The sequence below is a fragment of the Caenorhabditis briggsae genome (assembly GCF_000004555.2).
Source record: "Caenorhabditis briggsae complete genome, chrX, whole genome shotgun sequence".
In the NCBI taxonomy this organism is placed as follows: Eukaryota; Metazoa; Nematoda; class Chromadorea; order Rhabditida; family Rhabditidae; genus Caenorhabditis; species Caenorhabditis briggsae.
Window position 1 is genome coordinate 9,365,297 of NC_013491.2, and position 23,684 is coordinate 9,388,980.

The 23,684-nt window shown below is 38.4% G+C and overlaps 6 protein-coding genes and 1 non-coding gene across 7 annotated transcripts; 4 read left to right on the top strand and 3 right to left on the bottom strand.

The window, feature by feature from the left end:
* Positions 1–429: 429 nt before the first annotated feature.
* Positions 430–3,659, top strand: CBG14380 (the record flags this gene model as incomplete). The annotated part of the gene is made up of 9 exons (XM_045239566.1): positions 430–531; positions 585–677; positions 849–926; positions 1,299–1,562; positions 1,609–1,825; positions 1,873–2,147; positions 2,973–3,232; positions 3,282–3,421; positions 3,478–3,659. 9 exons carry the CDS (start codon positions 430–432, stop codon positions 3,657–3,659), a joined length of 1,611 nt encoding a protein of 536 aa, XP_045095410.1.
* A 3,307-nt stretch (positions 3,660–6,966) lies between these two features.
* On the top strand, positions 6,967–10,652 carry CBG14382 (the record flags this gene model as incomplete). Its single annotated transcript, XM_002644448.1, has 9 exons — positions 6,967–7,062; positions 7,144–7,269; positions 7,585–7,695; positions 7,975–8,171; positions 8,915–9,068; positions 9,123–9,341; positions 9,393–9,574; positions 9,766–9,916; positions 10,593–10,652. The coding sequence occupies 9 exons, from the start codon at positions 6,967–6,969 to the stop codon at positions 10,650–10,652; spliced, it is 1,296 nt and encodes a 431-aa protein (XP_002644494.1).
* Positions 10,653–11,118: 466 nt separating this feature from the next.
* Positions 11,119–13,575, bottom strand: Cbr-mec-18 (the record flags this gene model as incomplete). The annotated part of the gene is made up of 11 exons (XM_002644449.1): positions 11,119–11,426; positions 11,470–11,638; positions 11,685–11,767; positions 11,811–12,056; positions 12,100–12,271; positions 12,314–12,535; positions 12,578–12,773; positions 12,915–12,935; positions 12,982–13,168; positions 13,215–13,422; positions 13,468–13,575. 11 exons carry the CDS (start codon positions 13,573–13,575, stop codon positions 11,119–11,121), a joined length of 1,920 nt encoding a protein of 639 aa, XP_002644495.1.
* A 254-nt stretch (positions 13,576–13,829) lies between these two features.
* Positions 13,830–14,146, top strand: CBG14384 (the record flags this gene model as incomplete). The annotated part of the gene is made up of 3 exons (XM_002644450.1): positions 13,830–13,909; positions 13,955–14,041; positions 14,086–14,146. 3 exons carry the CDS (start codon positions 13,830–13,832, stop codon positions 14,144–14,146), a joined length of 228 nt encoding a protein of 75 aa, XP_002644496.1.
* Positions 14,147–14,432: 286 nt separating this feature from the next.
* Positions 14,433–14,514, bottom strand: CBG28331. The gene is given in 2 exon segments: positions 14,433–14,465; positions 14,476–14,514. It is a non-coding gene (tRNA).
* An 827-nt stretch (positions 14,515–15,341) lies between these two features.
* Positions 15,342–20,004, bottom strand: Cbr-twk-28 (the record flags this gene model as incomplete). Its single annotated transcript, XM_045239567.1, has 10 exons — positions 15,342–15,527; positions 15,570–15,792; positions 15,835–15,930; positions 15,987–16,126; positions 17,394–17,609; positions 17,973–18,136; positions 18,408–18,609; positions 19,413–19,487; positions 19,641–19,748; positions 19,801–20,004. The coding sequence occupies 10 exons, from the start codon at positions 20,002–20,004 to the stop codon at positions 15,342–15,344; spliced, it is 1,614 nt and encodes a 537-aa protein (XP_045095411.1).
* A 1,025-nt stretch (positions 20,005–21,029) lies between these two features.
* On the top strand, positions 21,030–23,515 carry Cbr-ets-9 (the record flags this gene model as incomplete). The annotated part of the gene is made up of 7 exons (XM_002644452.1): positions 21,030–21,158; positions 21,908–22,051; positions 22,099–22,216; positions 22,261–22,335; positions 22,385–22,542; positions 22,590–22,689; positions 23,340–23,515. The coding sequence occupies 7 exons, from the start codon at positions 21,030–21,032 to the stop codon at positions 23,513–23,515; spliced, it is 900 nt and encodes a 299-aa protein (XP_002644498.1).
* Positions 23,516–23,684: the final 169 nt, after the last annotated feature.

Here is a 23,684-nt window from a genome sequence, read left to right on the forward strand (position 1 = left end):
GAATTTGTATCATAGATTCTCTGGAAAAACCTAGAATAAGTTGAGAAGAAAGAAAACAGGATGAATAGTGGCAAATCTCGTCAGAATTGCCAACAAATATCATAAGAAAAAGAGAAGGACAGATTAAAATGAAATTTTTATTAAAGTTTCATTGGCAGAGAATCTCGAATGTTTGTTAATGCAACCAGTAGTTTCTAATCAATCTGTTTACTTCTTCTCTGTTCTCATCTCGCACGCACACACATAGCCGCGCGCGCACACACAAGAACACACTTGGTCCGCAATGTGGCGTCTGTCGTAGGGTGTGGTGTATTCAGAGTTGTGACGTTTGCGGCAGACTCTTTTTTCCTGCGATCCGCGTTTTGCCGTTTTTCGCGTTCATTTTATCGAGGGTTTTTTGTTTTTTTTTCAATAATTCATGTTTCAGGTATGAAGACCGTCGTCATCTTGTTGGCGATAATAGGCCATGCTGCCGCCAACCTTCTTATGCCCGGAATTTACACGGAAGTCGTGGAAATTCAACAAGGAAAGGTGAGTTTTTCGTGGAAACATGTGTATTCTGAAAAAGAAACGTGTCATTTCAGTATCAATTAATCGGAGTACCACAAGCCGCACTAAATGGAACCATCGTTCAGTTGGAATTCACATGTGATCCGGACGTTGACCTCGAGTTTGATGTGAGTCATTAGGTAGAAAATCGATACGCGCTCTATTTGTACGGTGTGTGTTTTACAGTCTGAAATGCTTGTAAGATTGTAGTTGCCCAGAATTTTCTCTATAAAAGTTAGAGAGACGTTGCAATAGATGAAATTCCTTATCTACCCTTCAATAATCGCTCAAAATTTCAGACCGAGTACGTGCTTCGCTCCTCGCCGTGTGACAAAGAGTTCTTCAACACCAAAGAAAACGAGAGGCGGCAGAATTTGGTAAGTTTGAAGAAGAAAAATAGGACAATCTGTCCAAAGTTGTCCCATGAACTAGAACGAATAAAACGCAAAGCTCCGGTTAACCTGAAAATACCTTTAAATCTGAGTTAGAGGGACCGATTCTTCTATTCTTCCAAGGTACCTCCGAAGGGCCCTCCTATTTATTAGACAGACATAGCTCTTCTTTAGATGGTATTTTCTAATACAGGTTTTACGATAACCAAATTAGTAACTTATATTACTTAACACATAAGTTCCATATTTTTGCCAGAGAAACGAACAGAAACCTACAAACCAGAAAACCATACTACCAGGACTTCCCCACACTAGTTTGCAAAAAACAAATCATAATCCGTCTGTATTATCTTTCAGGTGTTCTATTTCAACGAGACCAACCAAAACCACATCCCCGACGCTTTCGACTACAATGAGATAGTCTACTATAAATCGCCAATTCAAACGATATCTTGCAAAGGATCTCACGGGCGATTCCTTTTCCCCATCCCGACCGGACCGATGGCTGTGAAACAAGTGACACCAGTGCATGTGGATCGAGTGAAGAGGGACACCGGTCTCGGATCCTTCCATGCCGCTCAAACTATTCCACGGGATGGAATTTACTACATGATTATAAAGGTCAGCTTCAAAGTAATAATCCAATCCAACAAGTAATGTGTTTCAGGTTGTTGGAAAATCCTTCCCATCAAAGCTAAATGCCAACACCAATGTCACCATCTCCGTTCAATGGAAGGCTCCATACGGATTCCTCTCAGCTATTGACTGGCCATTGCTCAGATTCTATAAGATCATGTGCGTGTTCTACTCGGCGCTCGCCCTTCTCTGGGTGTACTACTGCATCAAGTACTACCGTGATATTCTTCGAATCCAATACTGGATTGGTTAGTTCTATCAGAAGTGCGCCAACCACACTAATATAAACTTACAGGAGCTGTCATTGTCTTGGGAATGGTTGAGAAGGCGTTCTTCCTGTCTGAATACGCTACAATGAATGACACCGGGTCGAGTATCGATGGAATACTGGAAATCGCAGAGATTGTGTCGTGTGCCAAGAAGACAATGTCCAGAGTACTGGTTATTATTGTTTGTGTTGGATACGGAGTGGTAAAACCAAGACTGGGGCAGACATTGAACCAAGTCGCTGGTGTTGGACTGGTTTACTTCATCTTCTGCTCAATTGAAGGGATCGCTAGAGTCTCCAAAGTAAGTATTTAGCTTGAAGTGTAGAGGTTGGTTTCGAAAGAAGCTTGAAAAAAGAAAACAATGTTGTTGGATAAGGAATGTACATTGTGGCTGACAATTGAGAAAAGACAACCAATAATATCTCTCGGAAGAGAACATAGACCTAAATTTGGAAAGCCTCAGTCAGAGAAGTTCGAAAATTTGACTACGATAGATCGAAAAAGTTTGTCTGACAAAAAAGTTTTCTATCAGTACTAACAACTAGAAAGTCATACCTTTTCCCGAATTCGTAGATTCAGCAGCTTCCTGTCCTGAAATGAATGCAATGATGTTTACCGTTCTTAAACGGGACGTACGATGACCAAAATCGATTTTTGAAAAGCCTCATCGGAGCCATCCCTGCTGAAATTTGAATTTCCAATAAAAATAATTTTTGAATCTCTTAATCGACTTTCCTGAAAAACAGCAGACTTTCCCAAAAAAAACCGACCTCTTTCATTTATAATCAATATCCCTATTTTGTCCGACTTGAAGTACTAAGTAAGTTATCAGCTCTTGAGCAGCATGATACCGTCGTTGGCGCATTTTTCCAGCTTACTGGCTGGTAGTTGCTATAGATCGAAACACAAAAACTTTTGACACGTAATGCTATTTAACTTGTCATACAAAAAATATTAAAAACCTGCCGATTTGCAGAGTTCACATTCTTCAGAAACCTTAACGTTTCTATTTCGACGTACACTTTGATAATTCAGTGACACTTGGTGCCTTATTTTCTCAAAAATTTCACTGGGAGCAAAAACTTTTTCAACTGTTTCACTTTTTCAATAGTTTTTTTTTCTTCAGAACACAGTCGAAGCTACTCGTCAGAAGCAATTTGCCGCTCTACCCCTCGTTCTCACAGAGATGATCATCTTCTATTGGATTTTCACCTCCTTAGCCGCTACCATCCGAATGCTCCGTCTGAAGAGAAACGATGTGAAGCTAAACGTCTACCGTCATTTTGCCAACACACTTGTATTCTCTGTGATCGCATCAGTGGTGTTCATGCTATGGAGTATGATCTATCATATTTTCCCAACGTGTCGTGTTGATTGGAAAGAACTGTGAGTATCAAGAGATTGCTCGTTTGTACTGAAATTTGATGATTTTCAGTTGGGTGGACACTGCTTTCTGGCATGTGCTCTTCTGTTTCATTCTGATCGTCATCATGATTCTCTGGCGTCCCTCACAAAATAATCAACGATACGCGTTCACTCCACTTTTGGATGACAGTGAAGATGAGAATGATCAAGGTGAGTCGTTTACTCCCGGATTCCTTTGAATTCATGACTAAAAAACGGGTTTTCAGATGAAATCTTCAATGCTTTCGCCCCTGGATATGATATTTTGACTGCTAGAACATCTGGATCCGGCGCCGAAACTCGCAAACTCCGTGAAGCCGAGAAAGAGCAAGAGAGAAAGGACGAGGCCATCAAGGAGGACTTGAGATGGATAGAAGAGAACATTCCAACCACTTTGGCTGACACTTGATTGGTGGTCTTGACGAAAACGACGAAATTGAATCGAAGCAGCTGGAAGTCAGCAAAATGTTGTAAATTACGTGTGTCATCCCCCGAGTTGAATATAACTTAACGTTTTTGTTGTTGCATTCATGTTGCTATATACATTTGTCTGATTATCTCTTCTCACTATACAGACTTTATTACCTTTTTTGACTCTATCAATCTTAATTAGGTGCAATACGGTTAGTCCGTGTGTATTGTTTTTGCAATTCAAGTGTATACGTGGTGTATAGTTTTATGCGGATGGTCACTCATCTCGGACCAATTCTTTCAGTTGTTTGATGTAATTTTCTTAAAACGTTGCTTCGACAGCTACGAAAAAAACTTTTGTTTGCTTATATATGGAAAAATGAAGTTTTTCGAACCTTTTTCAATTGTTAAAGTTATTCAATTTTTGAGAAAGTTGCGAAATACAGTACTGGCCAAAAAGGTATTCGCAAACGGTTTTTTGAGAGTAACTTTGCTGAAACTTAAGGGATCGATCTGAAAATTTTACTGTGCATGTCGTACACGGTGACGACAAATTGCGTACAAGGAAATTGCATCATTTTCAGAAATTTTTTGTTTTTTTCAATTTTTTCAATTTTTTCGTTTTTTCACTTTTTTCATATTTTTATATTTTTGGATATTATGGTTTCTAAGAATGTTGGTTTTGGCTCCTATGTATTTAAGACTGTTTACAGACATGGCCAGACCCCTCGGAAAAAAAACATCTCTCAGGACATCCGTAAAGCCATCGTCATCGGCTTCAGAAGTGGATGTTCCAAGGACCTCTTGGCGCAGCAGTTCAATGTTACTAAACGTGCCATCGAGAAGATCTTGAAGCAGTTTCGGGATGAGGTAATATTCAAAAATAGTATAGTTATGGAAAAAAATGTTTAGGGAGCCTTGGTGGAGCGAAAATCGCCTGGAAGACCGCGTATCACGTCGAAGAACATGGATCGGAACATCGTCCGAGTTTCAAGAGAGGATCCCCAGAGAAGTTCTACGGACATTCAGATGGTCGTGAAGACTCCAAATGAAGTCACACCATCCCTGAGAACCGTCAGAAGACGTCTTCAAGATGCTGGACTCCATGGACGACGGCCAGCTAAGAAACCATCGATCAGCAAGAAGAACAGAATCGCCCGCGTAGCATGGGCCAGAGCTCATCTCCACTGGGGACGTCAGGATTGGGCTAATCACGTGTTCAGCGACGAATCCAAGTTCAATCTGTTCGGTACTGACGGTATCAAGTGGATTCGCCGTCCGGTTGGATGTCGGTTCGATCCCAGCTACCAGCTCCAAACCGTCAAGCATGGAGGTGGATCGGTGATGGTCTGGGGCTGCTTCTCTGGGACTTCAATCGGCCCGCTGAGATGAATTACAAGCATCATGGATCGCTTTGTCTATGAAGACATCTTGGAGAACACAATGAGACCCTGGGCAAGGTCTACTGTGGGCCGGGCGTTCGTTTTCCAACAGGATAACGACCCGAAGCACACCTCGAAGCACATCAAGGAGTGGTTCCGACGCCGCCACGTGGATCTTCTGGACTGGCCAAGTCAATCTCCGGACTTGAATCCGATCGAACACCTCTGGGAGCATGTCGAGAGACAGCTTAGAGGGGTTCGTGCCTCGAATGCCAACCAGAAGTTCGACCAACTCCAAGATGTCTGGCAGGCCATCCCGATGTCTGTCATCGACACCATTCTCGACTCGATGCCAAGAAGATGTCAAACGGTAATCGACGCCAAAGGCTTCCCAACGAAGTACTAAAGCTATTTTATTCATTTTCTATTATTATTTTTCGTTTACCGGTCTATCCTAGATCTCAGAAGTCAAAGTTCCATTTACCGGTTTTTTGCAATTTTCATGAATTTTTCGATTTTTTTTCAATTTTTTGAAATTTTGACTATTCTTGTTGTTGAATCAGTTTCTTTTACCGTTTTAAACTTTGTCTTAAAATATCAGATTGATCGGGAAGTTTCAGAAAAGTTATGCTCGAAAAACTATTTGCGAATACCTTTTTGGCCAGTACTGTAGCAGCTTTGTATATTGATAAGCATTCATATTAAATTATAAAATAAAAAGGTTTTCCGGTTTTCGAAATTTCTGATTTTTTCATATCAAAAGATTGGCGAAAAATTGACAAACAGAAACAGCAAAAAAGAATAATTCTCGAGACCGGCAAGAAAACTTTAATCGTGCACCGTCGATGTACCGTAGTTCAAAAATCTTTAATTCTGAAAAAATGGGGAATATCCCGATCAGAATTTGATTTTGGAAATGGTATGAATTTTCGGAGTTCTTGGAATTCTGATGTGTTCCAAACATCCCTGAATTTTATGCAAACCTTTTATTTTCGGTATGTTTACCAAATTTTACCAATTTCTACTTTAAGAAATCTCTTTATCCTTCTTCAGATTTTGTTCCCTAAAACAGCAATCTCCTTATTTTTCACCCAGGTCCAAATAGTTGTTGTTTGTTTGTAACATGATCAGTCATGAATCTGTAACAACTTGTGTTTGTGCTGTAAAAGCATGCATTTTCAAGCAATAACAGTACGGAATGACAACAAAAGTGATGTTAACTAGTAGTGGGAACAAAGTCCGAGAATTGTCTGAAATGCATGGTTTCCAGAATTTCCTATGCGATGTTTCACTTTTTATTTTCAATTTTGAACTCAAGGACATACTTTTTATTTTCGACTTGAGTAATTGAAAGTTTGCATTGTTTATGGAAGGTCCTTTATCGGGTTCTCCAATCTTTCAATTTCGATTTCTAATGTGTTTGTCATATGACACGAACGGTGCAGTGCAGTTCAATGAAAACGAAACGTCGGTGTCTGTTTCATCTTATTTTGCCATCTCTAGTATCACGTGAACCATCATTGGCGCGAAAATTTCCGAATTTCAAACTTCATGTGTTACAACAAATTGTTTTTTAATAGTGAGATGTACATTTGCATGCCCCTGGTCGTTTTTGCCACTTCTCAAGTAGTCGATGCAAAAATGCTGAAGCCTTCGGATGAGTATTTGAGAAGACGACGGAAAATAGCGTGAAACAGCCGTCGGCATCATACAATCGTAAGTGGGAGGAGACCCGAGGACATCGCACGCAACAGGCAAAAGACACGAGACGCAGCGCGTCGACCTGAGGAAACTAAAGAGAATAGGAAGAAGAAGAGACGCAGAGTGAAAGGAAGAGACTGGGTAGGACGACGGCACAAAGACAGCTAGCAGTCACTCAGCTGATCATACCGAACTGCGGTCTGGCTGTCTGTCTGTACCGTGATGGAGGAAGGTTGCAGCACGCTGGTCCGAAGTTTGGAGCAAAAATATCTTGATGATGATGATGACGTGGTACAAGATCTTCTTTTCACCGGATTTGTAAGTTTCCTAGATCCAGTTTCCCCTACCTAGACAAATCTGTGTCAAATTGTGAAATAATTTTCGACCTCTTTATTCCAGACTGGTTGTTCACCATGCAAAATGGCTAGTCAGCGAGCTCTGGAACTATTAGTTCTTAACAATATGAACATTGGTACCATTGGAGATTCCGAAAAATTGGCCACATTGGCATCCCATGTTTCCGAGGTAGGAGAACTTGTTCTTCCTTGTCTTTTTCCATCTTCTTCTTTCCACATGTGTCCATTAGAACCCCTGTCATTAGGATTGAAAAATCGTTGTGTTTTCTTTTTGTTGTTTTTGTTTTCCTTTTCTCTTCCTGAAAGCCAAGAGGGCGCATCCACAGACAGCTGAAAAAAAATATGAGAGAATAAAGGACACCCCCCCCCCCCGTCCTTGCGTCACATGTGTTTTGCCAATTGAAAAGAGATGGATAATGGTGGTCCCAGCTGATAGGCTATCAGTGATCATGCCTACACAATTTGATTTATTCCTTTTTTTCAGGCGGATCTCGGTTGGAACCAAATTTCCCAGTGGTCCGATGTGGCTTGTATCTTGAAAAACTTGCCGCATCTTCGCGTCTTGAACATCGGTCATAACCCGTTAAATCCCGTGGTATGTTAGTGTTATTTTTTTGAAGATTGGTACGTGTCAAGTGACAAAAAAAGAAAGAGAACCCAGAATGTTTCATGTGACTTTTGGCAAACTTGTGATAAGAATGCCATTGGTGTTTTATTTGCACTACTTTGCGGAAAGATATATAGATTATCTTGAAAGGAAAAGATTTATTGTTGATATTGACGCAATTGGTCAAGTAAATAATATTTGGCAGTTCTGAGAAACCATTCCAAAAATCATTCCAGATTTTCCAGATCAAAGTTTACTTTTTTCCAGATCAATCATGAATTGCCGGTCTCTACCCTCCATACCATTATCCTTAACGGCACCCATCTTCCATTCAAAACCCTGCAATCTTTCCTCTCGATTCTTCCAAAAGTCACCGAACTTCACATGTCGGACAACCAATTCAACGATGACGATGACTGCGACGAACCCATCAGCACCACAGTTAAAACGATTCACTTGAACAGGTATTGGTTATTGATTTTTTGGAATTTTTTGAAGTTTCGTTTTTTCCTGGATAGTTTTATGTGTGAGAGACGAGACGGATGATGAATGAGTGCGCAATGCAAATTCAAAGGCGCCCAGCCCGCGAGACATTTCTGTTTGTGTTCCCTTTTTTCTCGGATGGGAGAGAAAACTGGAATTCAATTTTTCATGTGTGTGGTGGTGGAAGTATACAAACGACAAAATGATCTCTCAATTTCACTGAAAAGTAACAACCACCAAATTTTGATGTTTCATTTCTGCTTCAACGCATTCTCGATTTTCATGCTCCGTAATTCAAACTCGCCAACTCAGGAGAGAGGGCTCATATTCCAGAGACCCTGGTATAATAATAACATGGTGTAGTGTCGAAAAGTCATTGTATGTGACATGTCGCGGGGCAAAGGCAATGCACACCGGAACTTGTTGAAATCCAGGGGCCGCGGAAAACCGCGATGTGAAAGGGAAATGAAATTATGCATGCCGCAGTAAACGTTGGGAAAAAGTATGGTCATTCAAATGAAGTAGTCTTCGGAAGGCACTTTGTGTCACGAGTCGTTCGTCGGCCACCAAATGTGAATGATGTGTTGGAAATGGGACAAAGAGGGGAATGGAGAAGGGAGAAAATTTGAATTTTTGTGTGTGATTTGAAATTCAAAATTCAATTCGTCAGATAGTACACAGAAGGGGAACAAACAACTCTCAATTCATTGTTTTTTCTTTTCAGATGCGGCTTCCAGCGATGGTCGTCAGTTATGAATGTTGTCAAGCGATTTCCAAATGTGTGCTCAGTTTTTGTTTGCGAAAATCCTTTAAAAGATGTCACTCATTGCAAACAATTCGACCAACTCCCATTTTGGAATTTTCTCAACCTGGCAAAGGTAAAGCGCAAAAGCGGAATATTTGCTCAGCCAGCTTTCAATCAATTTTTCCAGACATCCATCGACTCTTGGACCAGTCTTGACCATCTGAGCAAAATGACCTCTATCACTGATCTCCGTATTCCGAACATTCCGTTGTTGGACTCACTAACCAACGAAGAACGATTACACCTTATCATTGGACGTATTCATCAATTGCGCGTGCTCAATGGCTCAAAAATCACCGGCGAACAGCGCGAACAATCAGAACGATTCTTTATTCGGTACTATCAGGTACGCATGATTATGTTTACTACTATTATTGTTATTATCAGCTGATTTTAGGAGCAAAAGGAGAAACCCGCACAATACAAGACGTTGATTGATAAGCACGGAAATCTGGAGAAACTGGTGAGCATTGATTTGACTCCGAAGAAGGACGCAATCGTGAAACTTGTATGCGAGGAGAAGGACGTCAACAAGGAGATCACAATCTCGCTGGAACCAACGATACTCGAATTTATGAAGTAATAATTTTTGTGCTGTTGCATTTTCCTTTTTCTACTTCTACTTCCCCTGAAATAGTAATAAGATATAGAAAAAGAAGAAAAAGCAAAGAAGAAGATAGGAAAGAGGGAATCCCATGACTTAATTAGGTTGAGTGTATGAAGAGAATAGAAAAGAAGCCGTGATTCTTCTTCTAAAGATTTTATTACAGATTCCTGGAGCCAAAAGTTTGCGTGAAGTACACTCGGATGAAATTGTTCCTGTTCCGTACGGATGGAAGAAGCGAAGATTTTACATCAAGTACCTACAATATGCCATTACATTATTTCAAAATTGAAGATAATGATACTTTTATGGTTCAGGTATGTAGGTTCATCCTCCCGTAATTGACACTCTAATCCAAACACAAGTGGACTACAACAGTAGATGATCCCCTCCTTGAAAAGGCAGAGTAATAAAAGAAGCACTTGTTTGACATGCAAATAAATACAAGGGTCTTGTTGTGTTCGCCCCTGTCCGTTGTCCTTTCTCCGTTGGGGTCGTATGCTTACCAATTAAGTAGCTGTTTCCATTGGGTCACCTGTCATCCGTTTTTCTTTCTTTCTTCCGGCGGAAAACAGACAAAAGCCAGTACCGCCTGACCGTGTATAAAGGCAAAATACATTAAGAGAAAAGACAATGAAACAAGAAACGCCATTTTTTCTTGGTAGGAAAACACAGGGAAACCGGTTCAGAATTCGGCTTGGTATCAGACGGCGACCAAATTTTTTTTTGAAAAAATAATTTGAAGAAGTGAAAATGTGAAAATGCGCGAAATCATGCAATGAAATGACAACCCGTTTGTTACGCAAGATTTATGAAGCTTATCTAATATTCCGGGATAAAGATTGTCCATCTCCAACATATGCCTTTTTTTTCTTCTTGGGATTTCTATGCATTTTTTAGTAGGGATGACCCCCTTTTTAGATTCTTAGAAAATTTCTCGAGATATCCATAAATACATGAACAGCTTTTCTCATGCCGTGTTTCTTTTTTCAGGAGAAAATAGTGGTGACCAAGCGAAGAAGACCACCAAGCTCCACTTCAAGTTCGTCGTAAAAAACGTGGTGTAAATCTCTACAGATCATCATTGGAACATTTAGTATTACAACATTGTGAATAATTAGAACCCAAGTAGACTTGCCGCTTTTATTATGCTTTTGTCCATTCTAAGCATTTCCCCACTAGTCAATTTCATGTTATTCCGCCAATATTTGGTCGAATCATATCTTTGCTCCCACATTTTTCAAAAACCACCCCCCAGGACCCGCCCAGTCAGGTGAAATCTTTTTCAGAACCATCACAGTTCAACTTTTTCTTTAAAGTGCATTTATTTTCTTAGTTTTGATGTAGCCTCTTTTTTCTTCCGGTCTTGCACATTTCCTTGATACGCAATAAGAAATTGTAAATAAATGTTCAGTAAATTTTATTCTAACAAAGCACTCAAGCAATTTAAAAAACACAATTCCTAGATTGGAAGAGAAAAAAGAAGCAAAAAGCATGCGAGAAAGACAGAATCAAACAATTATTTTTTGGGAGGTCTTCCGGCAGATGATGGACGCTTTGATGGAGTCGACGAGCCGTTCGTTTTCTTTGCAGGCGCACCTTTCCCAGCTCCAGCTGTTTTTGCTCCTTCTTTGTTGGTGAGACTATCCACCTGAAGAATTGATGGATTACTGTAATTAGTGTTTGTGGAAACAACTTTGGAATTGGTTCGCTCTCTATCCCAGAACTGGCGGAGGTTTCTTCTCAATATTTTTCCACATACACTTCTTGGAATCTCAGAGATGAAAAATACACCGCCACGAAGTTCTTTGAAAGTAGCAATTTTTCCTAAAAACTGTTTTGAAGCTACGATATTGAGAATCTGAAACACCTGAAACATATTGACGGACTTCAGCAGAAGCCAACAATGGGTGTCCAGAATTTTTGACCACAAAAGCGGCTGGCACCTCTCCGGTAACATGATCCTGTCTTCCAACAACCGCGCAGTCGTCAATACCGGGATGTGCACGTAGAACAAGTTCCACCTCAGATGGACAGATCTTAATTAGAAGGTTGAAACTCAGCTACAGTAATCTCAGATCTTACTAATGTTCCCTTGCATTTGATAATGTCCTTGATCCTATCCAACACATAAATTTTTCCGAGTTCGTCATAAAACCCAGCGTCACCTTAAAAACTAGATTCAAAGTTTAAGGGTATTTTTTCAATTACCAGTTTTCACAAATCCAGTCGAATCAAACAGCTCGGATGTTGCTTTTGGATTTTTATAGTAGCAAGGAGATACTTGAGGACCTAGCACAATGATTTGACCAGGTTGACGAGGTGGACAAAGTTGTTTAGTTTCCCAATTAACAACCTTAAAAAGCATTCCGGGGAGTGGATTTCCAACCGATTCAATTTTCTCATCTTGGTATGGAGACATAGTACAGATTCCACCAAGTTCAGTCATTCCAAAAGCTGAAAATCTAATTTGAGTTTCTAAGTCTCTGTTGAATCTTACATTGTCTAAAATCCTTTAGGCTCAATCTCGACTTCATAGTATTAGCCAAATTTGAGTCAATTGGGGCGCCGGCACATAGTACACTTCGCAGATGCGGAAGTTTATTATCATCCACAATGGCTTCAGTGGCCATCCAATGAACGATAGCGGGATTTATATGCATTACATTGATCTGGAATAAAACTTACACCAAATTATCGTAGTGCTTGAATACCTGGTTGTTTGCGAGTGTATCCATGAATAGCTTATTGGTTTGTTTCGAGATCAGATAGACACTTGCACCGTTGATAAGAGCATAATAAGCGGAGACGATTCCATAGATGTGAGCAATTGATAGTGGCAGCAAGAAGCGCTCTTTAGCTTGAACTGGTCCATATAATGGTAAACTGATTTGTTGGATATTGATGATAAGGGAACGGTGACTGAGTTCTGCTGCCTGAAACCAATATCTTGGCAAATTTCCAGCGACATATCAAACCTTAGCAAGTCCTGTGGTTCCACTGGTAAACAAAATCAGCAATGGATTCTGTCCCGAGAGTGGTTGAACTGGAGTTTGAGCATCGTCTGCATCAGCATTCTCAACATCTCCGTTTATCTCTTTAGACTGTCCCGAGATTTCCGACATTGGGGATGTGATATCAGCAACATCTTCGGCTAGTGTGGCACCAAGGCTTCTGAAAATTCAAAGACTACATTTATGGTTTAAAGAGGTACTAACATCTTAGCCAAGAAATCTCTTTCACGAGCGGGGGTCTGTAAAAAACAAAATTGGGAATAGGCATGCAAAGAGGGAAATGAAAAACAAGAAAACTTACTTTTGTTTGACATCAATAGATCTGAAATAATATATTTTGATACATATCGATTGCTAGACGATCTCACCGTTTTCTGGCACTATCCACATTAATTCTTTCAGAGGTGAGAACATCCTCAATCTGTCTCACATGCTTTATTCTACCTCCACCTCTCATCTGTGCTTTTCGTCGAACATCATCTGCTTTTTGCATGAACTGGCCCTCTACTACCAGATGGGTAGCCTCGGAGAGGTCCACCAAAGTCCAAATCTCATCTGACAAACTCGGAAAAGTGAATAAAACAAGGAACCGAGTTCTTACCTACTGTACTCCATCCATTGACAGCTACAGCAGAGCAACCAATTATGGAGCATGCCAAATGAACAAAAATCGCTTGACCAGTAGTTCCAGTGATCACAGCAACTCGACTACTTGAGTTTACCTGAAGCTCTTTTAAACGAGTTTCACACATTTCGCACCAATTCCGAATTTCTGAATATCTCCATTGCTTTCCAGAATCCACATCAACCTAAACAGAAGCTTAATTCCTTTTTGAAAATAAAATTTAACTCACGATAGCCAAATTGCTTCCATGTGCAGAGATTTTAGCAAAAAAGTAGTCGTGAAAACACTGAGCCGCTGTTTTATCCCAAGCGATTTGAAACGGGTTTTGAATCTCCATTTTTTGTGAGGAAGTGTTTTTGCTAGGAAGTGGAGGCAACCTTCCCGTGGAAGGCCAAGTGAAGAATGAATACAAGAAGTGCAATGGCGTCAAGGATCTCCTGTTTCACATCACAAATGCATACCAGTAGTGCTGTGCCCCCGGGCGCGCGGCCCAACCCATCGAATGACAAACATTTGCCATGTTTTACCATGCAATCTTGATACACTTGGTCAATGCTCTTCTTCATCTTCTTATTTCTGTAAAGTCTTCTGATGTCAAATAGGGCAAGAGACTTACTCGAGCGAATGGCTCAAATGGTGATTGTCGCTAAGTGCAAGTGTGCATGGCAAAGGTATCAATGTCAAATTTAAGGCACAATTGAATGAGCATTTTTCAGATCAAAATCTATGACACATGTGAACTGCTTGAGAATTGATCCGTGGATCGTAGAGGAGCTCATTGAAGCTGTTGCTCTTGCTAGAATGTTAGTGTTATACTTTGGAAATCACGAAATTTTTCTGCTTTCAGCGAGAACGATTCATCAGATAATTCAGTGATGTACACAGAGAGTTTGGATAGTTTGAAATGATAATTTTATTATGATTTTTATCTTTTTATTTTTTTAAATAAATCTGCTATGTTTTGATTCTGGTAAAATGTGAACACAACTGAGACTTCCAAATTACCCTTTCCCCATAAAAAATCCGTATCACTTATAAGTTGCGGTAGTTATTTTCACAACATTTGCATCTGTTTTTCTATTCAATGGCCAAACGTATACAGTTCCTAGCAATAAGATTCTCATAACACCCTTGTTTCATTGTTCAGCAGCCCAATTGATGAACAGTGCGGAAAGTGTAAAAAAAAATAAAAAGAAATTCGTGATTTGAACCAACGACCTAAGGATAACCACTGACTGCTACAGTCCTCCGCTCTGCCAACTAAGCTATCAAAAGCACGAAAAGATTCTGTCGTTGACGGAGAAATAGCGCAGACAAATAGACCCAAAGTTTGTTCGAATTTTTCACTTACCTCCATAAGCTTAAACCCAATGTCTTGCTTCCTGGATAAGATACGAAAAAGTATGAACTAATAAAATTTTCAAATACTATGTTCAAAATTAATTATTTATCATACATAGTATCACAAATGTTCTATTAGTTGACAAAGATTTAATATCTTCCAGTGTGATTCCAGATTTTATAACAGCACATTGTATTCTTTCGAAAAACGATTACGAATTGAAATATCGAAATCGCCAAAATTTCCTTCTAATTATCCTTTTATCAAAACTATCACATACTTTGTTTGTGTTTTGTATGTAGAATCTCTCTTTCCTAAAACATCACTTTTTTGATATGCAAAGAGAATCTTCCCAGGGAAAAAAGTGAGAAGATATCATTTATAAATGCATAAGAACGACATTTTGTGTCTCTTTTTTGTCACAGTTGTCAACAGATGTCTCTAGAAAAAGATCAAAACTGGGAAAAAAAGAAAAAATAATAAAGATGAGAAAAATGTTGATAGTAGGGTCCGAGCTATGAGAATAAGATTACACCAAAAACTGAAAAAAATGAACAGGTCTCACCTGTGTCAAAAACTAAGAAAGTCTATGCCGAAAAATGAAAAAAAAATGAAAGGACCTGTAAGAAAATCAAAAAAAGACTCGATATTTCGAGTCGAAACGTTTTATTAAACGATTCAATTCAAATATACAAATGACGTACAGAGAAAGCACATAGTTTACCCGTTGCTTGGTAGCATTAAAGCACGATAATCTTTTCTCATACATCTGATTCTTTCTGAATTAAGTAAGGAACACAAATAGCTTGATTTCGCGAAGGTATCATTATTCTTTTGATTGCGTTACCATTGAGCCTCACAAATCCACGTTCACCCAGCACAGGCCGATCGTAACTTTTGTTCTGTACAATGTAGCCATCTTTCTCCGTGATATCGTCTGGTAGAATCTAGAAAACATATTTCAAGAATGGCACTAATATCTCTCTCACCTTGATGTTTGCCTCCTTCACCACCTTTGCCAAATTTCCTGTCAATGGCTCATAGAGCACATTTTTGTGTTGATAGTTGAATTGCAGCAAATAGCTCATTCCCAGTTCTCGAGCTTCTTTGGAACTTAATACTGCTCCACGAACTTGAACAAGTTTTCCGCCAGCAGTCTTTATAACCTCGATTCCAGTATGCTTGAGAAGATGTTCTCCGGCTTGAAGGCCACTGTAAAACCAAATTTTACGTGATAACAGCAAAAAAGCTCACGTCATGACCGCTCCCTTAGCATCTTCCATCTTGGTACCAAGATAGTGAATTTTTCGAATATATTCCGTACCAGCCAAGTCAATGCACATAGTCGCTCTGAAAATGATAATGTATATCCCAGACTTCAATTTATCGATTTTCGAAAAACTCACAAAGATAGTCCAAAGATAATGTAGGCCATTGTAAAAAACACATAAACCTGCTCGTTCGGAACGATATCTCCGAAGCCGACAGTTGCCATTGTGATAAAACAGAAATAAAACGCTTCGAAATACTCCAAGTGCTCCCATGACTCAAAAAATACATTTTAAACAAAATTTCCAGAATTATTAGGTTGTCCAAAAAGTCCTTGACACTTTTGCTCCGCTTTTTGTTGCTTATCCGAATTTCGATTTTTCCAAATCGGTTTTCATATTTATGAACATCACACATTGCATGTTTAACGCACTATAAAAATTTTCCCCTAAAGAGTTTAACGGGCGAGAACTAACTCGAACATCACATACTCAGATTTGTGTTTTGTTCATGTTTCTCCTGAGTCTCTAAAGCAACGAACTTTGTTGAACAAAGTGGAAAGTGTTAGGCGTAGACACCAGCTCTCGAACCACCATTAAGTTTTGGTTCAAAAGATTCGGAGAAGCGAACTATAATCTGGAACACATACCAACATCGAAATGACCTAGTCTCATTATGGATGATGATATTTCGATGTTACTGGAGGAAGAGCTTCGATCTAGTTCATGAGCAGTATCTTTGACAGTCCACCATCCTAATATCACCGTAACAAATAATGTTCACCAAACGAGGCGGTCAAATTATTCCACATATTTTGACCAATTTTCTGAAAAAAGGTACAATGTGACCTTTCACTTTCACTTCTCACCAGGAAACCGACGAGGGGCTGGATCAACAAAATAAGTATTGGAGATGATAAACGGGTATTGTATGTCAACCATACCAGAAAGCACCAATAGGTCCCTGCCAAAGAAACAGCGGAATCGGACTCAAAAGGAAAGCTTCAAGAAAAAATCAGATTTTTTGGGTTTGGTTAGGCAATTCTGGAGTAATATTTGGCAAGATGCTTTCGGACTCCTATACCATCAACGCTGACTTAACTGCTTTCAAATGGATAGTGTTATCTCTGCACATCGCTCTCACCTCAGAAGGGGCTTGGTGTTGAAAATTTTTCAGACAATAAAAAACCACACAAAACTTCAAAGACCCGCAGTAAGCTCGAGCCAATAGGAATCGAAGTTCTGCTTTGCCAACCGTACACCCCTTATCTGGCACTAATTACTTACCACCTTTTCCGGTTTCTCCAAACTGTCTTGCTGGAAATAAATACCATGACCGGAAGGATGTCAAAAAATTTTTGAATCACTTTCTCGAGTATAAGTCGCCAGAGTTCTACGCAAATGAAATCACCCAACTTCTGTTGCGCTGGCAAAATGTTATGAACTCCACTAGTGAATACATTTCTTATTGATTCTTATTTTTCTTGAAGAAAACATCACTTGAAGAAAAGTGTCAAAGACTTTTTGGACAACCTAATAGATAACCTGGAAAAGGAATCCACCAATTGCAGTGTAAGCAAGAAGGACAAGAAGAACCATGAATACCGGAATTCTCAATTCATCTCCAGCTGAATCTTCAGATTCAGAATCAATGTCGTGGAGATTCATTGATCCCGCTTTTGAAGATCCCATAACTGAACTTGATCTTGATTGAGACTGCGATCTGTATTGGCTGGTTATTTTTTTCGATTGGCGGCGAAGCTAAAATTGAAGGTTTGATTTTTTCGCTGTTCTTTGTTACTTTGATTTGTTGATTAGCGGAATTGAATTTTAAAATGCTTGTTTGAAAAGTGTAATTTGTGATTTTGTGTTATAACCAAGTGTGTTTAGTGTATTTTTATGCGCTTCTATCATGAAAGGGTTAGTTTTGTGTGTAGAACCAAAGAGAATGGATGTAAGTGGATAAACCAAGGATAGAACAACAGAAACTGAAGATTGATAGGAGTCTTACCGCGTGCGCAACACTACTTCTGCGTCTGGCTATCAACTGAAAATCATTCCGAACAATGAACATTCGACGAGTTGCAGATAATATTATTTTCAAAATTTCATGCTACCACGAACCTTCCTTTTGAATCCCCGATATGATTTGTACAAATAGCTCAGAAACTCAGAAAGGAATTTTCCAATGTCTGCAATGGTGACAAGCAGCAGTGGGATCCCAAAAAGAGCAAAAATGATGCAAGCCACTCTTCCAGATATAGTGATAGGTACCAAGTTTCCATATCCTGAAAACACTGACGATGTATGAATTGAATTTCAGTTTTCAACAAAAAAGTTTTGAGAAAGTCTGATTTTCGTTTTCATGACATCACTATCATGCACAAACTGTTTCCGGGTTAAGCAACCTTTACAGACAAGGCGTTGCCAAGAAATGACCTTTACTCATAATGATGATATCACCACTATCAAACCGCAAAAAAAGACTCCCACCCAGTTTATTTCCCATTATTGACACACTTTTCCAATTTTTATTTGTACTTGTCTTCAAAAACATACCAATTGTGGTGATTACTGTAGCCGCAAAAAACATTGAGTTTGGAAACGTCCATAAAACCTCATCTTCTCGTGTCTTGTTGAGCAGATGCTTGGCAGTGATAAATTGATTACGGTAAGCTTGGAACATGTTTTTGACCAATTGCTCGAAGTATTCTTGGTTGATCGCATTGAATGCTTCACGAGATATCCGATTATCAGAGTCCTGAAACTTGATTCATGTATAATCATTGTGATTTATATGCTTTGCTCATCCAAGAAAACAGTTACTTACTTAAGGAAGTATATATTCAGTTTTATCAGTTACACAATTTAAGATTTCCGACGGAAATCATCAATTCTAGTAGATATAGTTTTAGGTAATGTTTAACACAAACCGTGCCTGATGCTTTCTTTTTATTTGTGATTCAAATAAAATGCTCTAAACTAAAATTTTGAGCGATTTTCAATTTTTTTTTTTCATTTTCGAGAAGTTGCAAGAATTCAGAGCCAGCAAAAAATATGTTATTGATGGTCTTATTTTGTTTCACAGTTCAATGAGAGATTCAATAAATCTCACTTTTCAAAAATAATATGAAATTTTTATCGAAATATCAAATTTATGAAAGGATTTGTTTATTTAAAAAAAACATTTTTTTAAAGAAATTATGGCAGACTCTTCGATCAGGCTCATTTGTAAAAAGTATGAAAATAAAAAGTAAAATAAGTGGACGCTCGTCTATGTTTGAAGTATACTGTTTGTAGGTAATTATGCCAGATTCTAATTGAAGGAAATTCATTAATTAGGTAGTATTCTCATTCGTATAGAGAAAAAATTCGAATTCTTTATTCAAAAATGTGTATTGAGAAAGCTCGTATTTTTGGTTATACTGTTTTTATGTAACTGTAAACAAACTTTTGTTGGCCATAAGATGCGCTCGTTCAGACATTCGGACATAATCCATTTCCGTTATTGCGAAAATCCAAATATTCTTTTCGAAATAAGGGAAATAAATTTTTGAAGCATACCTGTGTGATGTTCCAAATATGATCTTGAAACTCATCTCGTAAGCCTAGTATTGTTGTTAATTCGTGATTCCTTGTCTGAAACAATTCAAAAAATTAGAATGCTTTTTTTGAATAGCACATCGAAAAGGATTAGCTAGAATTCAACAAAATTTTGCCGCACAAAAAATAATAATCTTAAACTTATCATTTTTTAAAATAGTTTAACAAAAAGTATATAAATCCACTCACCTCTAGTTCTTTTGGCGCTTCTAAATACCTGAACAAAAATGCTCCGGCGATCAGATAGAGAAATAATAATATCACCAATCCCACATGAGGTAGAATCCGTTTGGCGTACTAAATTTGGATTTTTTTTCGATAGCATCATAATGCTTGAAAAGTATTTTACCACGAAAAACTTTTTCTCCTTGGTCTCCACTTCGGTTTCATCATCTGAAATTGGCGGTCCGGCCGTCGTCAAATCCATTTCCATTGGTATCTCATTGAGAGATGATAGTGAGCTCTCGGAGCCCTGAACTCTTTTCGATTGGGATGAAAACATGAAATGATAAATTACCATGTCAAACGTATCGACCGCATTGTGAGTGTACATGAGCAGCTATTTGATAGAGAAAAAATGTATATTTTTTGTGGTACAAATCCAATACACTGGACTCTCTCTATCTTTTGCTCTCAAGACACAACAACTGGGAGAAGAAGGAAAAACGAGGGAGGAGGAAAATAATGAACAACTGGTGGGTCCGAAGAAAATCATTGTGAATTGGGATGTGAAGTGCTTTTCTGATGACGCGTATTACACAAACTTGGGACAGACACGCTAATGACGGAACATGACGTTTTTTTTTTGACACGTTGTTAAGAAAATTTCGATTTATTAGATGAAAATTTCGAGGGAAAATCTGAAGATGCTAAATAAAAAGAATGAGCGAGGCTTATGCATTGAACACTACCGAAATAGTCTCCATGGATAGACCAGAGTCAAGTATTCGAATAAAATGTACGATATAAATGTGTCTTCATGTCTAGACTGATAAGAACATCTTGCGGTTTCGACTCATTGTGATTTATAAACGATTTATATTTTTCCTTCAAATTTTTCAAATTCTTCTCAAAATTTGGATTTGGTTTCTTAATTATTAATCAATTGAGAAGGAGCAACTGATAAAAAAGTGTTGGACAGACTAATCACGTCTGAGGAATTATTTATCGTGTAAAAAAAGGCCGACTTCGCTAGATTTTCTATTCACCACAATTTTTTGATGCTACTACCATTGAGTCGTTATCTACATGACAAAATAAAAACATTTATTGTCGTTTTCGTACCATCTTCTGTGTAACGCCTTCCTTTTTTTCCCATCGCGAAACATCTACAACGTATGACCATTGTTTTCGTTATCAATTGCCAACACCACAAACAGTGCATTCCACTTTTATCTACTATTATTAGTAATTGCGGTTTTGAAGGATCTTGTGTTTCATAACTGTGTTCTTGAAAGATGACTAGATAATGAAAAACGTCATCTAGACGATATAAAAAATGAATCAGCGTCTGACCTTATAACTGTCTCAATTTCAGGCCATTCCTTTGAATTTCGTCTCATTTCGAGTACCAGTTAGATGCAAACACAAAACAATTCCGAGGAGCAACCATCAACATCAAGTGAAGCTCCGAAAGAAGAAGACAGTCCTCCACACTTAACTTCAATATTTGATGGCATGTCAACAACTTCACACGCTGTCAATCGAGTGAGTTTTTTTTGTTATGTTTTTAACCAGTTTTGCAAGACTTTTATTTAATGTTGAAATTTTGTTATTTTTTTCCATGCTTGTTATCTCTGTAGAACGATGAGTTTTGCTGGTTTTGAAACAAAATAAAATGAGAGATTAAAAGTAACAATTCCGTCGCTTCTTCCTAACCTTTGGTTCATTCCTTAGCACAAATTTTCGCTTTTTTTAGGAAAACAGAAATTAACCTGAATTGACACACTCAACCGATTTTTTTTCGAGTTCTTGACAATATTTTGCGGTTTGTGTTATCAGTGAAATTTTTCTAATGAAAACGAATGAATATTTCAGATCATTCGTGCAGATGACTTTTATACTTTTGAGAATTATTTGCAAAGGAAAACAACTTATTGGGGGTTGGAGTTTGCGGAAGAAATTTTTTGACATTTTGACCACTATAAGTTCACAATTAGTCACTTTACTATTGTTTTATCTGAACCCCGCCCTGGTTTTTCATGAGTAATCAGGAAAACAATTAGCTATGCTAACCAGCTTAGTAAAAAAGAATTCCGACAAACAATACTGAGGTAGCGGCACAATTTCGAACTGTTGTAAATTGTTTAGAGCCACAAAAATGAGTCACATTTGATAAGAAGAACTGTTAATAAACTGGAGAATCAACTCAACTCATCGCGTAACTTTTTTCATCGTCACCCATTTTTAAAACGCTCTTCTTCTTTTTTCTCTTCTTCATTTCACGCTATTATCAGATCACAACGCCGAGCACGGACGAGGTTGCGCCCGAGCGTCCAACGTCAGTTTTCGAAAGTTTACAAATGCTCACCCGACTTCCAATACGTCCTGAAGAGCATTTCGTGAGAAAGCGAAAACGAGTGAGGATTCATTTTGATCAAGTGAGTTGTTTGAAAAGTGCAAATTAATTTATAGCAATTTTTTGAAGGCGAATCCTTATTCCGACAATTCACCTCGAACACCTCAAATAACACATAGCAGATGGGATCCTCCACCGCAAGTGGCTGCAACGGCATTGCCAAGCGTGAATACATTGTCAATGTTTTGTGAGTAAGGATTACTGTAGATTTGTTTGAACTTGATTTTTCAGCATACGTCCCTAGCCCGGTTTACCCGTCACCGATTATGAATGACGAGCCAATGACAGATGACGAACTTGTCAAAAGTAAGATTTCAAGGGTCTAAACATGATTCAATTGTTGTTTACTTTTCAGTGAAAGGTCCATCTCGGCTCATCGGATTTCTCGTACACATTGCAATGAATGAAAAAGCAAGGAGGGCTTTGCGATGGACTGGTAATGGACTGGAATTCGTTCTTGTGAATAAGGAGCTGGTGGCTAAGATGTGGGGGAACCGAAAACACAATACCAAGGTTAGTTTTACTGCAATTTGTTCATTCAATATTCTTGAATATTTTAGGATATGGATTACTATAAATTGTCCAGAGCCATTCGGGAGAAATATGAGAAAAAGAACTCTTCGAATTCCCGAGGTGGAGGAAAATTGAAAAAGGGAACAAGTGAGTGAAGGGCTGTGGGGTGATTGGGGCAACTCAGACTATACGATACTGTATCAGTACCATTTTCGAAGTGCTCCGATGTTTCATGAGTGCGTCAGTACTCCTTTTTCAAAACTGCAAAAATTACAAATAAGATACCGTATTCCTTGTAATAGTAATTCACTGTCGTTGAGCTCGACTATCTTTGTTTTTGGAAAATTTTATTTTGAAATTGTGTGACATGGCATCACAACTATTTAAGCAATAATTAGTTGAATTTTAAATCCCACCGAAAACCAAGATTTTCAAAAAACACTATTATAAAAGTGACGCTCTATTAGAGGGAAAAATATTTTTAAAAACTTTATTGCTTTGAAAAGTATCGAAACTTCATTAAAAGAATATGGTAATCGAGCTGCTCGAAGAAAAAGTTTTGACTGCAAAATGGGATTTTGTTAGTCCATCTCGTCATCTTAAAAAACCTAGATTCGCAAATGTGTAAATTAATCTTACAAATTTTTCAAAATGTTCCTACTTTTCCAGCTTAAAAAACTGCAAAATAATTTTCTTATTTGGTTAATACCCTATTCAATTTCCCAATTTTTCACACATTGACATCCATCTCAAACCCCAGTATTCACCAAATTAACGCTACCATATCCTTCTTTCAGGAACATATTCCTACGTCTTCACCGAGAATGCATATCCCGACCTTATCAATCAAACCGAAAAGTCGATCGAATTCATAAACAACTTTGCAGTGCAAATCGGAAACAAATATCACGATAACAGCGACCTGAATAACTCAAACTCCCCACAAGCACCCAGCCCGGTGAACAGTGATTAGGACGCTGTCGTTGCAGAATGTTGAAAAACTGAAAACCAAAAAAAAAAGATTTAAATACAAAAAGGGACTTTTTACGGTTCTAAGCATACACTAATTGTAGTAGTGTTCTTTTAATGTTACGGTACTTTATTCCCAATGGAATTTAGAATATTTTCATGTCTTATCACAA